General features: G+C 41.2%; 1 protein-coding gene across 3 annotated transcripts in view; it reads left to right on the forward strand.

The window, feature by feature from the left end:
* NTRK2 (neurotrophic receptor tyrosine kinase 2) overlaps positions 1-16,504 on the forward strand; it is a 207,790-nt gene that overhangs the window by 157,410 nt on the left and 33,876 nt on the right. For all 3 annotated transcript variants that reach the window (XM_021380843.1, XM_021380844.1, XM_021380845.1), the window contains 2 exons: positions 4,111-4,283; positions 6,839-7,073. In XM_021380843.1, the coding sequence (XP_021236518.1) occupies positions 4,111-4,283; positions 6,839-7,073 (408 nt within the window). The remainder of the gene's footprint in view (positions 1-4,110; positions 4,284-6,838; positions 7,074-16,504) is intronic.

Consider the following 16,504-nt stretch of genomic DNA (forward strand, 5'->3'; position numbering starts at 1 on the left):
CAGGCTGACTGCAGAAGTTGTGGATGCCCCATCCCTGGAGCTGTTTAAAACCAGGTTGGTTGGGTCCTGGGCAGCCTGATCTAGTAAGTGGCAGCCCTGCTCACGGCAGGGTGTTGGAACTGGTTGGGCTTTCATGTTCCTTCCAACCAAAGCCATTCTGTGATGGAACACCTCCCCTGTGAGACCAGGCTGACAGGGCTGGGGTTGTTCAGCCTGGAGAAGAGAAGGCTCAGAGAAGACATGATAGGGGCCTTTCATTATCTAAAGGGGATGTATAAGAAAGAAGAGGAAAGACTCTTCAGCAGGGTCTGCTGTGACAGGACAAGGAGAAATGGTTTCCGTCTAAAAGATGGGAGATTTAGATTGGATATAAAGACGAATTTTTTTACAATGAGAGTAGTGAGGCACTGGCACAGGTTGCCCAGAGATGTGATGAACGCTCCGTCCTTGAAAACATTCAAGGACAGGCTGGACAGGGCTCTAACCAACCTGATCTAGCTGTAGGTGTCCGTATTCATTGCAAGGGAGTTGGAATAGATGGGCTTTAAGAGTCCCTTCCAACTCAAAAGATTCTATGATTATATGAAGTGCTTACTTGCAAAGAAAATCTGCGAACACAAAGCTTCACCACAGCACAAGCTGGGGATGCGATTAGCCTCATTCCCCAGGTAAGTTTTCAGATCAAACCAGCATGCCATTTACTGCAAACATTTTTAGAGAACAGAGAACGGCAAAAAGAAAAGTTATCATTTCACTGTTGGCCGATTTTGCTATGCCACCGTGGTTGTTCAAGCTCTGGGTACTGTCTACTCGTAGGGTTGTTTCCCCATGTGCGGTTTTGCCCTTCTTTAAGCTGACTGGAGCTGGAGGTAAGGATGACCTGCAGGGCATGTTTCTCAGCTGCCTCTTGATGCCCTGGGAGTGGGAGACAGGGGATTTGCCCTGTGCTTCTCCAGAGCTGTGAATGTCTACCAGATTGATATGTTTATGAAGTGAAGAACATTTCCATGACACTGCAGAGAACCAAAGATTTCCAACTCTTCTCCAAATCTCAGCTATTCTATGGTGTTGGGGAGCAATAAGTGTTTCACAGTGGAAGGTGAAACAGTGAAAAGGAAGGCTGTCATGAGAGGTTCATTAGCAGGTCATACTGCTGTTGGTGTGAGCCAGATGTCTATACTTCTCCCCTGACCTTTGCATGGATGCAGCTCTGTGGTGTCAGGGTGGACTGAGAAGCTGGTGGTTTGCACTTGCTGCAGTGCACAGGTCTGCAGGAAACATTTTCTACATGGATATCTGGCCAATGACTTGGTGGAGGAAAATAAACGAGGGGTGCAGTCCATCTGCCACAGGGCTGAACTCAGAGCTCCTGCACTAGCCAGGGAGGGCCTCTGTTGCCCAACAGAGCATGCCACTCTTCCTTAGCTTCTGGCCCAGCAGCCTGATGATTGGACAAGTACTTGTGATTGTATCTCTGTCCCTGCTCAGGATGAACTCCCATTAACTGAAGAGTGCTTTGCATGCAGAGCTTTGGCTTACTTGTAAGTAATGATACTAATGAATATGTCTTAGTTTCTGCCTTGTGGTTCTATGATTTTATTTTGGTTTGTTTTTTTTGCCTTACACTGTGAACAGGCTAAATGCATTCCACAGTGCAATTTCTATGTAAATGTTACTTTCTTGTTAATTGTTTCACTTTCCAGCCTCCTCCTTGCCTATGTCATCTGTCTCTCTTGTGTTGTGTCTATTCTGTGCTGTGTGAGATAATTAGAAGGAAATGAGAGGACCTTTCAGTGGTAGGTAACGGAACATCAGGTTGCCCCTTGGTAGTAGAAACCCTGTCTGAGTTTTACGAGGGTTTTAGACCTTTCTGTATTTTGCTGTTTGACAGAAAATGTGTAATTGCCATGGCAACTGCTCTGTCATATGATAATTTTGCTGTTTCTGAGAGAGAGTCTCCTGAAATATACAGTATGCCATCCTCACAGGGCAGAGCTGTCAGCATTTTTACTCTCTTTCCATGGAAAGGGCGTACTGGAAACAGTATGAGCCTGTGCTTCTCTGTATCATTTTTTCCCCACATTGCTATTATTTTAACATGTTTTTAATATGAATTATTTTTCTGTTTCTATTGCTGAGAGGAATTGTAGTCCAATTGCTTTATATGTGAAACCACCATAGGAGACTAAACTGACAAGAGAATTATTCTCAGTGATTTCATCATATAGCATAAGTTGGACTGTGAGTTGGTGCCTGCATCATGTTAAGGCATCATCCCAGAGCCTGGAACAATTGGAAGACATTTGAGTTTCATTCCTCATTTGATCTGCATGTGATTTTGTGGTGATTATAGTTGAGGAGCAAATTTGATATCTGTCTTAGATGATGTAGCTGTTTATGCTAACATGTCACAGCTTGTGAAGGTATGGTGATACAAATCCATGCATCATTATTGGTAAAATTTGTGGAAGAAGGGTTCTGTGCCTGAAGACACATGAAATTGATAAATGAGTCCCTCAGGGAAGTATAATTTGTGGCGTGGCAGGCTTCTGTTGCCCCTGGGATCCAAAGAGGCTGAAATTCACGGGGAATAGCCCCTGAATCTGACAAATGGCTGGTCAGTCTCCCTTGCACCTTGTCACCATGGCTGTTCTTTTTTGAGACCTGTGGTTGCCATTTCATAAGTAAAGCAAGTGTTCTCTGACAGTTGTGTTTTAGTCCCTAGTCCCTCATATGCATACACGCATATGTTTAATACTAGAAGAGTAGACTGAATTGTCTCTGCTAAAGAAAAGCTGTGAAAAAACCATGAATATTAATAGCAAGAAACTGGGATTGCTGGCATAATGACTGCACAGTATCAGCTTGCTCTATATCTGTTCTGGCGAGCATGGTTGGTTCCTCATTCTCTTTATGAATTCAGAGTAGAAAACAGTGTGACTGGATAACCAGCAAAAACTGTCATAAGTTGAGGTAATGCTTAGTTAAAAGCATTAAACTAAAAATGTTAGTTTTGTCTTACCTTCCTTTGTTTACAGCATGTAAGTAGTTAAAATACAGAGGTTCAGAGCCTGGCCATCAGTTTTTGTGAGTAATAGTTTGTGAACATTGGTAACCTGCTAACATTCTCATACTGTTTTATAAATGTTGTTTGAATAATATAGCACAATCACTGAAGGCAGAGCACAGTAGTGGCTTATTGTCAATTATGATTATTCCTAACTTAATTGGTGCCAGAATTTGCTTTTATTTTCATGCATGAAAGTGTTTCCATGCTCATGAAATGCAGTTCTTCTTTAGAAGAGTTCTGAAACTGCTTATGTGCTGCAAGTAAATTAGCAGTATTTCATTATACAAAGTTTAAAGCTACTATTTGACCCAGCATTGATATATGTCATTCAAAATGAAAATATGCAGGATTTTGGAGCTCTATAAATAAAAGGGGAAAAAGTAAAAATTGACACTGCAGGATTCTTTTTTGTTTCTTCTTACTCTGTGTCTATCGGTTTGAGATCGATCCTTCAGTTACTTATACATATGTTAATCTTAGTCATGCAACTACATTCACCTAATTTCAGAGGTCTTTGAATATGTGGTCTGGTCTCCCTTCTACAAATCTGCCTAATATGTAGCACACGCGAGGACCAACAGCAACAGCAACAATGCCACTGATACATAAGAAATGCATCTGCATTCCTGCTAAGTATTTTATGCAAGCAAAGCTTATTGGGAGGATCTTAAACCAGAGGTAAATATCAGTAGAATACTGGGATTTTGCCTGAGTTAAATGCTGAAGGATATGAGTCAGCTGAGCACTGGTGGTTTTTTTTTAATAAGATTGTTCTGTTTGGAAAAGTGAGATTGTGAGTATTCCTACATCTTCTTACAATAAAGATGTTGTTTGGGATGACATGGGGCAGAAGAACAAAAATTGTACTGCCTTTATTTAAGTGCATTTAGACATCACATCTGCATTTCTAAAATGTTACTATGAATATAATTCCTCCACCCTTTACACAGCAGTGTCCTTATCTTACCCTTACAGTGCTGTCCCACATGTTCACTACTTTCTGTGAACATCTCTCCTTACATTCTCATTTTCTCCACTAGACTTTGAAGGATGCCAGTGACAATGCCCGCAAGGACTTCCACCGTGAGGCAGAGCTGCTGACTAACCTGCAACATGAGCACATTGTCAAGTTCTACGGTGTCTGTGTCGAGGGTGATCCACTCATCATGGTCTTTGAGTACATGAAGCATGGAGATCTAAACAAATTCCTCAGGTAAATCCACCACATATTGTGCTAGAGAGCCAGGAGTGAGCAGTGAAGGAAGCTACTGGTATTTAGTGCCAAATTAATTCTCGTGAAAAATTCAGACACCTAGAAGTGTAAATCTGTGCAACAGTCATTTTGTGTACTGTGCTATGGATCTCGTTGTTTCCTTGCACATTTGGAAATACAGTTAAGCAAAGCCTAAAACTTTCCACCAGAGGAACTGAAACCAAGCAAGATTGCTTCCAGTGTATTTCAATATATTGTAAAATGTTTGGTTATAAAGTTTGTGGTAGGAACTGTTTTCTGGTAGCACATTGAAAGATTCCCGATTAACACCTATCGCTAACTGTAGGCATCTAAAAGCTTCAGAAACATATTCTCTTTTCTCTTCCCTCCCCTTTCCAGTGTTCTGGTACAAGTGCCGTTAGTCTGTGGCAAGAAAACTGAGCCATGAAAACTTCACGTTTTCTATCTTACTGAAATTGCTAGTGACTGTTGGTGTCACACTTTTTTTAGGCTTTGTGAAATGAATTTGCTGTCCTTCTAATCTCCAGTGAACAAATAGCAGCAATGTATAAAAGCAAATGACACCAACTAGCGTCCTCTCTTACTGGAAGGGCTGCCGGTGCTGGCAGAGAGACCAGATCTTGAACTGGGAATGCAGAGCAAACACCACTTTTCCCAGACTGATTGTCTCTTTGGCAAAGGATTTAAGTGTCTTGTGAGAGCAATGTTGGGGCATTTACATTTGCCTGCTTGGACCTCTGCCTTGGATCAGAAGACTGCAGTTTCCAAAGACGCCAGCCCATTACTTTTTCAGAGCACTGAATTTCCATTAGAACAAGCCAAATTTGCTGCTGATTCTTTGTCATTAGAAGAAATACTTATTCTTTGATTTTTTTTTTTTATTTTCAGTTAGCCTTTTCTTACCTCCTAACTCACTTTGAATGTTGTAGGGAAAGGTAGCTTAGCAGGCAATATATTTCCCCCATTAGGTCTTCTCTCTCTTTTTTTTTTTAATTATTAATCAGCCCTGGTCTTTAGAACATAAAGTGATTATGCTGGGACAAGCTGTTTAACCTAAGCTCCAATTTGTCATTCCTCTCACAGCTGATGCAGCTTGTGCTGCAGATCAGAGGTGAGTGGTACACGGGCTGTAACAGCCTGTATTTCTTACCCTGCAGCGCCACCAAAGGCTGATGGGAAAAATGAATCTGAAATTTAACCTAAATGAGCCTTGCTGTCTGTGCACAGCCAAAGGCTGTTTCAGATCTAGGTCCACTGCCTCGAAGTCATTCTTGCCCTGTGCTTGTTCTGGGCAGTGGACGCTAATATGGATCCAGGGAAGCGTCTATCAATGTTATTGGCTGCTGCAGACACTGAGGAGCACCTCATTTGCAGATCACATCACAAGTCAAAGCAAGATAGATGGAGTATTAAAAATAATCTGTAAGTTTCATTACATACAGACCAAGGAAGCTAGTGAAAAATGCAGAGCTCTCTAATGTAATGATTTGGAGCTTGGTATCTGAGAGCAGTCATTAGGAAAAATCAGCGCAATTAAGAGATACAATGCTTTTTGATAAAAATTTTCTCTGGGTATTGGTTGGAGGCTTCATGTCTTCCTGTTTATTTCCCCTTACTCAAACGAATTCAGTGGCTGGCTGCACCCTGTGGCAGAGAAAGTGCAGGTAAGTCCTTTATCTGGTAGCAGATGCAATACCAGCAATGCAACATACCTTCTTTCATTTCTTTCTCACATCTGTCACTCTGCTCTTGAAGTTCTTCCCTTGGGGCAATTTTAATAACGTATTTCTAATAGGTAATGTCAGATTTGATCTCATAGATTTTGATTAATTTTCAACTCTTTTCCAAACTCCCATGCCCTTCCCTTAGGGATGAATTAAGGCCTCACCTTTATTGATTAGAAAGCTGATTCTCAGAAGCTTTTCTTTGGAGGAAGGAGGGACTTCTGAGAGAAAGTGAAAACTGGTTGTAGAATATTTTTCCAAAATAGCTGGGGAGAGAAAGGCAGAGGTGGACTCTTGGAAAGAATAGTCTGTCGTAACAGAATAAAAAAGGCTTCTGAAAATGCAGAAGGGAAGAATGGATGGAAAGTGTTATTCAGAATATTATGAAGTGTATTAAATGACAAATGATTGCCTCATTAATTGGCTAGGGATTGGATAGTGATTCTTATCATAGAATATTGTGTATAGGAATGCTGATAACTGTATCTTCAAGTTATGAGGGTGTAACATGAGAGAGGTGGTGGTTTAAGGCAGAGGGTTATTGTTATGAACCAGTCTGTCTTATTTCCATGAACAGTATATATGCCTGCTGTATAATTCTCATCAAATCACCTGTCTTTCACACAGTGAAGGAAAACAGTAAACGAAAAAAGCCAAGAGACAAATTCTTGCTATTTTACCAATGAATCTGTAGCACTTTTTATTATTATACTTGAGCAAGTCACTTCTCTGGTTTTAGGCTCACTAATGCCTTTCACTTCTATATCTCACAAGTGGCCTGTCTCTAAATCAGCTTGTATTTTGGTGTAGGGCACATGGACCAGATGCAGTACTGATGGCAGAAGGCAACCGGCCAGCTGAGCTGACGCAGTCCCAGATGCTTCACATTGCCCAGCAGATTGCAGCTGGTATGGTTTACCTGGCATCACAGCACTTCGTGCATCGGGACCTTGCTACCCGGAATTGCCTGGTTGGTGAGAACCTGCTGGTGAAGATTGGGGATTTTGGGATGTCTAGAGACGTGTACAGCACAGACTACTACAGGGTAAGTGAACTGCTGTGAGTGCTAGCAACTGAGGTCTTGTTCAGTCAGCTTAGCACAACGATGTACTATATGGCAAGTTGTGTAGTTGGCAGCATTTGCTGTTTGCTCCCACGCATGTAACTTCATGAATGGAACAGAGGCTATCAGGTTTTTATGGCTTACAGAAGACAATCCATGGCCAAGCTGTTACTTTGTGAATGCTGAACTTGTATCCTGTAGGATAAGGTACTATGCATCTTTAAGCATATTCTCTGTATCTGCTTCCCACATCACTTGTTATCAGTCAGTTCTTCTTAGATAAAATGAAGATACCTTCCTTATCCACCCTAATTATGCTGGTGTCCATAAAAGGACAATGCCACCTCTGTGCCATTGTTTGTGGGATGCCAGAAAGGAGATTGCCTTTATGTCCAGATGATGCTTTACAGGGTAGAGGAAGGCAGACACAAGAATTGTTTGTTGAGTGTTGTTTTACTTAACAGCTGAGAAGTGTCTTCTCTGTTCTTTGTTTCTTCTTTCATAAGGCAAACATAGTAATTAGTAAACACACAAACCAGGTTTCTCTTACATTTTGTTATTGTGGAAACTTGGCACCTCAAGCTATGTGGTCAATGCAAAACAAGTATGATTTCATTTCAGGACTTGGAAAAATATACAGAATAGTAATCACTGGCTCTATTTGTCTTTGCAAGGACACCCGTGAGCACCAAAGGCTAGGCTTTCTTGATTTGCATTTGAAGAATGGAGTGTACTTGCTGTGACTGAGGGCATGTCGCTGTTCAGTATTTTAGCGAGACAGGATTCACTTACCGTCTTCGTCGTTACACTTAAGAATGAATGCTCAAGCTTAACAGTAACAGTTTGCAAAAGCCTTGACAGATAAAGGCAGAATTTTTTGAGTGATAAATGTTTTATTTTGAATTTTGAAGAAAAAAAAAAAGTAGTTCCTGCCACAGAAAAACAACAGGCAAAAAAGCGTAGAAGATAGGTGGCCATCTGGGCTTCCTAGACGCAGCTGGGCAAGGAATAGTGTACTAACTGGTGTCTTTTTACCTGCTCATATACCTCTGTTTAATCCTTGAGTTTTACACATGAGCACTCAAACAAAGTTTCTACCTAAAGGAGCAGAAGTTTACAACAAGGGCAGGCTATTGTCCTGCCTGAACCATGACCTGGAGAAGTTCTAGGTAACCTGGTCATTGAGTGCCTTTCGAAGTGCCTCAGTCAAGTGATACACTGTATTTTTCCATTGCCAAGTCTTCAGTCACCCTCTTTTTATTCTCTCTCCCTCATTACTTTGTCAATCTTCTGAGGCCAAGGTAGGACCATTGTTGTCCATGAAGAAAGAAAGAAGAGAGAGAAGAAACAGGAAAGTGTGTGAAGAGGGTGCTGTAATGGATGTGAGAGGTTCTAAGTAAGCCAGCTCATTAAGGAAAGAAAACAAAAGTTGAAAGAGGTGTTAGTAAAAAGATGCAAATGTGGCTGAAGGGAGGATGAAGTAGCCAAATGTCAGAGGGGATGAATGAAAATATAAATTTGTATAGTCATTTGTTTTGCACAGTGAGAAAGCCAAGAAGGACCATTTCCCCACCGTCTCACTTTTAGTTAGTGAGGAGGAGAGGCAGACCCACAGCCTATCTTGCCTCTGTATTTTGCACTGATGAAAGCTGGAGGTCACAGCTGAGCCTTTGAGATTCTGAATGGCCCTCCTTGGGCCAGCCACATGTGTGCTAGTCAGAAGTTGAATTATGACTTTCCAGATTGTTGCTTGGAGAATAATGTCTATGACGGGCCTAAGAAATGAAACCAAAACCATCAGTGATGACACTGGGATTGCACTGACCCAGCATACCTAGCTGTTTATAGCAGTTCTGTTTTAACTGTTCAGACTTAATCATAAACATAGAAGCAATTCTTCCCCAACCTTGAGTGCTTCATCTAATGCTTACTGGAAGGATTTATAAAGCTCCAAAAAGCTCTGTAAGAAATGGTTTGGTGTGTATTAATGCACTGGAATAGGTGTACTGGGATCCTACCAACCTTGTCAGGATGCTGGATTTTCCCAGGACGCTTATTTATAGTTTGCCTTTGTAAGATAAGGATGGTCACCAGTACTTGTCCGCCATCAGATTGTTAATGACACTCTGCATTGAATCAACTCAGTTGTTAAGAGACACTTCAGGGACAAGAGCGAGAGAAGTAACCCTTAGGCTGGGAATGCATGTGATGTGCAGTGCTGTAGTTGCACAAGCTTTCTTTTACCTCTTCTTTTCCTTTCTCCTTTTATTTTTCATCAGATAGGAATCTCGAGGGTGGAGGGTGACCTGATATATGTGCTGACATTCAATGAAACAGCAGTAATTTTCAGAAGTTAGACCAGATGACCATGGGGACTGTCATCCACTGTCATCCACCCCAGGTCAAACTAATCCAACTGGCAAACAATTAGTTTCATCTGTGTGCCAAACAACTCCAGTGACACTGCTGCACTGCGGTCCTTGTAGCACAGTGCACCATTTCATGGCATTGTTTACTTGCTGATTTTAGATCTCAAGATCTTCTGGGGCTCTTTCGTTTTGTTGATGTCTGTTTTCTTGTTGTTGGGACACTCAACCATCACAAGTCAGAGTTTCCCTTCTTTCTCTCTGACACCCAAATAGTGTGACTCAGCAGCCTTTGTGGCTTAATGTACTGACACAGAAACATGGGAACGGCCATTTTGCTAGTATATTTTTTTGAACTCTGAGAGAGTACTTCAGGACTGTTTCAGGCTTACAGTCCAAGTTTGCAGGCACTGCTCAGTATCAGTATTTAGTCTTAAAATATTTTTCTATGTTTTCTTATCATAAACTTTTTTTTTTAAAGAAAGCGAAAAAGGAAAGTCATCTCACATCAGTACTTGGAAAAACTTAACAGAGATGTCCTTTAAATATCCAGCCTGGTCAGCCAGCTGCAAGCTTGAGCCAAGATTTTGCGTGAAACTGTGATCTCACTGATGTAAGCAAGAGCTTTGGCATTAACTTCCGTAGGATCAGAATTTTGCCCCTCCACGTTTTTTTGTCTGGCCAGTGCAGAATAGAAACTCTGATTTAGATTTAGATTTATGGAGCTAAGTTGTGTAATCCCTATTGAGCTATTGTATAACTAACTTGTCTTTATGCAACAGTCCAAGGAGCAGCTTAGAAAATAAGGGCTTCATGCCTCCACTTTACAAACCACACAAGGATCTGTCGGAAGCCAGGGCCTATTATTAAGGTTTCAATCTTCTTTTAGTCCTAATTTGTCCAAAAGGTAGAGGAAAGTTTAGAAGTCACATATAAGTTTCTTCCGCTTCTAGCACAGATGTGGCAGAAGAACCCAAGGGACTGTGTTTCAGTATGAATTCCAGTGACCTTCTTTCTGTTTAATATCTTTGACATATCTCATACCATGTTTGTTGTTTCCCTTTTGATATTTAAAAAGAGGGAAGCATATAGATTTGGAAGAGTCAGCATAAGTTACTGAGTCTAAGCATTCCACTCTTGCAGAAAGCTATGCATTAGGTGTTAAGGGCAAGAGGATCCACAGGAACATCAGACATCCTCAAACCATGTGGAAAATCCCAAAACTCATTAAAACTTTTAGCACCAAATCCCATGAAAATTCCAGTCTGCCAAGGGAAAAGAGTAGGATATGTCAATGGTATCAGTAGCATCCTAGGCCCCAAAAAAGAAATTTTTTGGCAAAAATTTCTGAGATCCTACAAAGTTGGTCATACCTGGCACAAAACAGATGGTGACACCAATCTGCTTGTCTGCCTCAGTGAGAATTAGCTTCTCTCAAGTAAACTGCATGATGATATATGAGTGCTATATTATTTAAGCCAGCTGCACCAGCCTGGCTTTACTGGGGTTGTGGGATGTCCCTTGGAGCACATCTGGCCCAGTGTGCTGCTTTTGAATATCATCTGTCCTCAGTGCCTCAGAGCAGTGTGGGAACAGAGTTTAACCCAGAGACAAAAATGCAACAAGGGTTAAAACAAAAATGTAGGAGACCAACACAAATCCTGAAGAATTTAGTTAAATACATAAAGATGATGCAGCCTGCAGAACATTGATAAGTTTATTTTTAGATGACTCTCAGAGTTATCACCAGCAACAGTCTTGTGTCTCTGAAGTTTGAATTTCTAACTCCTGGAACACTCTTATCCTGTTGTACAGCCATTCCCATTAATTTTTTAAAGGTTGATGTTGAAAATACTTAGGTTATTGCTGCTGAGGCCTTCCCTGGAAGGCTGTTCCACAACCTCACCCTCCTAATGTTTGCAAATTTTCTTCTAAATCAGTACCCTAAATTAACTGATGATCACTGTACACCAACTTGATCACATAATTCTCCAACAGAGAAAATTCTTCTCCCTTCCTAGCTTTTACATCTCAATTGTATTTAGATGAAGTAATCCTGTTCCCTTCCAGACTGTTTTGGAAGGTTAAATAATGCATACTGTCAGGAGAAAAGGTTCTTCATTTTACTTCTTCTAGAAGCCTTCTCTCACATCTTCCATCATGTGAAACAAGGGTTTAAATGTCTCTTTCTGGTTCAGACATCATAGAACTGAGTAGTATTTTCCAAATGAGGTTTTGCCTGTTCTTGGATCAGAGGTACTTCCCTGTCTCTAATGAAAACGCACTGTATGGTACATCCTCGATTCACGTAGCCTGTGTCTTATTGGCACACAGTCACTGTATTGTCAAACAGTGCTCTGGGCCACTCTCATGTTCTATGGCTTCCAGAAGAAGAACATCCTCTTTTCTGAGCTTTTTGGTTTCAGTCCCTAAGTGAGTGACTTTACAGTTCACGCTGGCACATTTTGTACCTCTGGTGCTTAAGAAAGACTGCTGTTTCTCATTTATTTTTAGCTTCTTTGGGGGCTGCTTTTTCTTTAATTCTTTTAAAATTAAAATTCAGGTCTTTTCTAATTTGGTGTTGAGTAAAGAACTAGAGAAACAGAGTAATGGAACCAAAAAATAAGCTGCTGAGGGACTGAGAAAAATTTGTAAGTACATTTTCTAGATGATTGTGGTCCTATTTCTTAATGTTTTATTTCTTGTTCACTTCTATTTAATGTTAAATGAATATTTTGGAAAAGGATATCTGTTCCAAACATAGAGATCATGTGCAGTTTTAGTTAAGATGTGAGAAGTTACTATGTTTCTTAGCCTCCCAGGAAGACTTCCAGAATTACTAAGAATTACACAGTTTGGTGTTCTAAACTGACTTTAAAAATACACGGCTTCCAGACCTTCTTTCTACACAGAAAGGTCAAAAACTCTTTTTAGATATCACTTTGACCCTCGGATTATTACAGCCCCTGGCAAATAAGCACAATTCTGATCTCTGCTGTCACTCAGCAGAACCAGAGTAGTGGAATACTGTCATGAAGACAGTAAAATAACATTAGTATTAGAGTACTGAAATGGTGAGAAGCATCTTGCCTGCTAGGCGCAGTCCTCCCTTTGCATGTGAGCCTAATGCTTAATACTGTGAAGTGCTGTATTTCTAGCAACTGCATAATATAGTTTTCTGGTGATTCTCTATATTAAACATTTGCTAAAAGTTAATGCTAGTAAAATAATCACCAGAGTCATTTAACTTACGCTATTTCCAGTACCAAATGCCTATTTGCAAAGAGAATTAATGCATGACAGCAAGCAACTAAAAAAAGAAAAGGCTGGTTCATCATTATTTGGGCTATAACTAGCCAGGCAAGCACCACCATACAAATGTTTACAGTGCGGAACAAGTGTTTGTCTACTCTGAAAGGGCAGCAACAGCAAACACCTGCAGGTCTCAGCTGTCACTACAGAGCTGAATACCTGTGTGTGGGAGTTTGAAGGAGGCTGCACTAAAGAAAACAAGAAAGAGTTACTGAGAAGTCAAGCAGCTTGTCAAGGCATCCTCGTAGGTGTGTGTATTGAATTGTCACAGTTTGAAGGCACAGTTTGAAGGCTTTTTATTAGCTGCTATTTTTGCAACCATTGCTCAAAAGGAAATTATCTGCTTCCCTATATGGACTTTTCAGCTCTCCTCCTCCGTCAGAGGCTCATTGCATCATGTGTGGTGCTGGGGACGACAGAGGGTTCCAGCAGCCCTGGAACGTGCACGGATAATTTCATGCAACTAGAAACAATACAGGAAATAATGGACCATCTACAGAGATGTAAATCTGAACTAGTTCCCTTCGAGTCAGTGCAGTAACTTTAACTTAGACTAAAATAACTGCGAGCAGATTTGAGCATAAAGGTCACCACTATGTCCACATTTAGAAGTTTGTATATACCAGGATATGTTGATGCTAAGGAATTAGCAAGATGGCAATGCCTGTTGCTCCCTGCCCATACCAAAGTATTATTTTGTTGTGTGCAGAAAGCATGTTCTTTACTGAGCTTGCTTTTACACATCCCTGACTGTCAGTGCTCTTCTTTGAGCTGGAGTTTCCTGACCATTCAATTCTACACAGAGATGCCAAATCCAGCTTTGTTCCAAGCAAGTGTAGTTCTATCATTGTTGAATTTTATTTTTGCTTGTTCCTTTGGAAGTATTTGGAAATTTTCAATGGAAAACTTCCCTCTCTTTGCTTCTGTTAAAAACTTGGAGAACTTACTCTTTGGCACCACTTTGATTATAAAGTAGATATTACAGTTTTCAAATGGATGGAAATTCAGTTTTTGTCAACACTGTTTTTAAAGCATTTTAATTATGTGTATTTCAGGAGGATTACTCTGGTGTATGCAGGAGGTAAGAGCCTTGATCCATATGCATGCCTATAGAATAGCAGTAAGTTTACACAGTCAGCAGCATTGGGGGCTGACACAAGCTTTTCTGTTAAGGAGCTCTTAGCGCAGATGCTCATTAACTTTAAAAGTCCTTTTAAAATTATATATACAAAACTGAATCATTCTTAAAAATAACCACACATATGGATATAAATTGCAGGAAAGCAGTGATTCACATATTGAAATTAGCTTTCCGAACTGCAATTTGGAAAGCTTTACAGAATTCTGATTGAAAGTCGGCTCATTTCACTAAGTAGCAGCGCAGCCGTATAAAGCCATCCTTGCAGGTGCTGGAATGATGTGGCTGCTGCTGAGACATTTAGCACATTAGAGGGCCATGTCCTTAATCTCAATCCTGTTCACAGTTTGCTGGATTGCAGTTCAATGACTGCTGGGAGCTTTTTCCTATGATTTTACTGGAGCCAGTGTTTAGTCCAGGGTTTTTGAAAGTGAGTTTCCAGACAGCATTTTCGAAAGAATGGGCGCAGGACAAGAAGAGAAATGAAGTGTGTTCTGTAGTTTTGCTTTGTGGACCAGGTCCTCGTGCAGACTACTAATGTCATTTTGTGATTGTGGTGAGGAAGCAATTGTAAATGTCTGGGAAGAGAGATACTGTACTGTAGTGCTACAGACCATCACTTTTGGCAGGAAATCTGCAAAGCAAATGACAGAACTCCAAAGGTTAGCAGCTGAAGCTGTTGACTTTGATGTGTGATGCACACAGTGTGAGCAAAAGAAGATGTGGGAACAAAATGAGAAAAATATCTCTGGGAACACTGTGAGCACAGTCAGAAACTGGAGCGGCAGCTCCTGGCTGGGCAGAGCACAGTGCTCCTCTCACATGCTGGCGGCACGGAAAGGCCACCCAGCAGGAGCAGGGCTCATGCGGGTCTTCTTTTGACGGCTGCGCCTAGATCCAGCTCCCAGTAGAGTCTTTGCAGGCTTCCAGCTGGAAGGTTTTCTTATGCTAATAGGCTCTCTCCTTGCAGTAAGGAGAGAAGTTGCTAGGCAGTTTTCCTAAAAATGCATTTTTTGCCTGAGTCCGGAGGACAATTGGCACTCTTTTGGCTCACAAAACTCAGGAAGCACAGAAAGGAAGACTTAGCTAATTATACTGAAATACTGTGTGTAACAGGAGGGACTGAGAAGACAAGAGGACAGCATCAACTAATAATAAAGTGGAGTCTGCAAATATGGCTCTTTGGTGCTGGAAAGAGCTGCTGGTGCTGAGTGGAAATGGTGAAGAAGGGAAGCAGCTGCAGCACTGCAGTTTGCTGAGGTCTTACCTTCTGGGTCCTTCTGCTGTCTGATGGAGCACCTGCATGTGTCCGCTCCAACATGAGGGGGAAGAGAAATCATTTTCAGTAACTTGGGTCAACCTGAGCCTGTTGGCATCAGTGACAGAGAAAAATGTGAGGGTATTTTACAAGGGCTGCTCTGAAACTAATGCCTTTTCTGTTGTTATGGACATAGGTGTATGTTGGTGGTAGAGACTGAACCTTCGTGACAACATTCCACTGCATGTTGTTGCCATGTAACAGATGGCAGCAGAGGGGCAGTCTGACAGAATGGCATCTGACATGGAAGTGTGTGTGAAGCAAAGGGGTATCACTGAATTCCTCCATGTGGAAAAAATGGCATCTACTGACATTCATCGACACTTGCTGAATGTTTGGAGAGACCGAACAGTGGATGTGAGCACAGTAAGGCAGTGGGTGGTACATTATAGCAGTGACAACAGGTTGTAGACAGTGCTTCATTTATTTCATGTCCATTTGCATGGAAATAAATAGGAAACATTACTTTCAGAATGACTTAACCTAGGTCACTTATATAGTTGTAACCCATATGCCTTTCTGAAGCCTGTTTAATATCAGAGATCATGAAGAGTACTGAAGTTTTTGACAAGTTGTCAGGACTGCTTCCAGGCTTGCCAAAAGGTGAGGTCCTCAGAACTGAGATGATTTTGCATCTATCAGGCTCAGGAACTTGTACTTAAAATTTAGCGATAACTTGTCTTTGCATTAATGTAGCCTTACATATGGAGCCAACTCCTACAAAACAGTCAAGTTTCTAGCTGTGGCAGAGATGAAGGCCTGATTTAAGGTGAGTGAGGGGAAATGCATCTGATATCAAGGGCTGAATAAAAAAAAATTAGTGATGCTCATGGTGACTCAAATGCTTCTGTCTCCATCAGGTGGGTAAATAAATCTGCAGAAGAAAAGCTGCGTGAGTGGGAAGTAACTTTTTTCTTCCCAGTGCAGAGCAATGCTTTCAAGAAACATATCTATTTTAATACTTAGGAGTTTACTTTTAGTATTTGTTATTTGCATGAGGGTTGCTCCTGTTTTGTTATGTTGGCCCACAGCATCAGAGGTGGATGTTGGTGGTACAGCAGCAGAGGCTGAACCTTCCCATCTAATATTACAGGCTGAGAAATAAATAGGGATGCATGATTGAGAGCGCAAATGAGAATTTTCCAAGTATATGAAGTTCGAAAGAACCCTCTCAGCAGAAGGAACACCCAGCACAAACCAGACTGACTACTCTCAAGGTAGAAGTGGTTACGCCTTGGGGAAAACTGAACAGATAGTCACCTGTAATACCTGGGAAGAG

The sequence above is a fragment of the Numida meleagris genome, chromosome Z (assembly GCF_002078875.1).
Source record: "Numida meleagris isolate 19003 breed g44 Domestic line chromosome Z, NumMel1.0, whole genome shotgun sequence".
Taxonomy (NCBI): Eukaryota; Metazoa; Chordata; class Aves; order Galliformes; family Numididae; genus Numida; species Numida meleagris.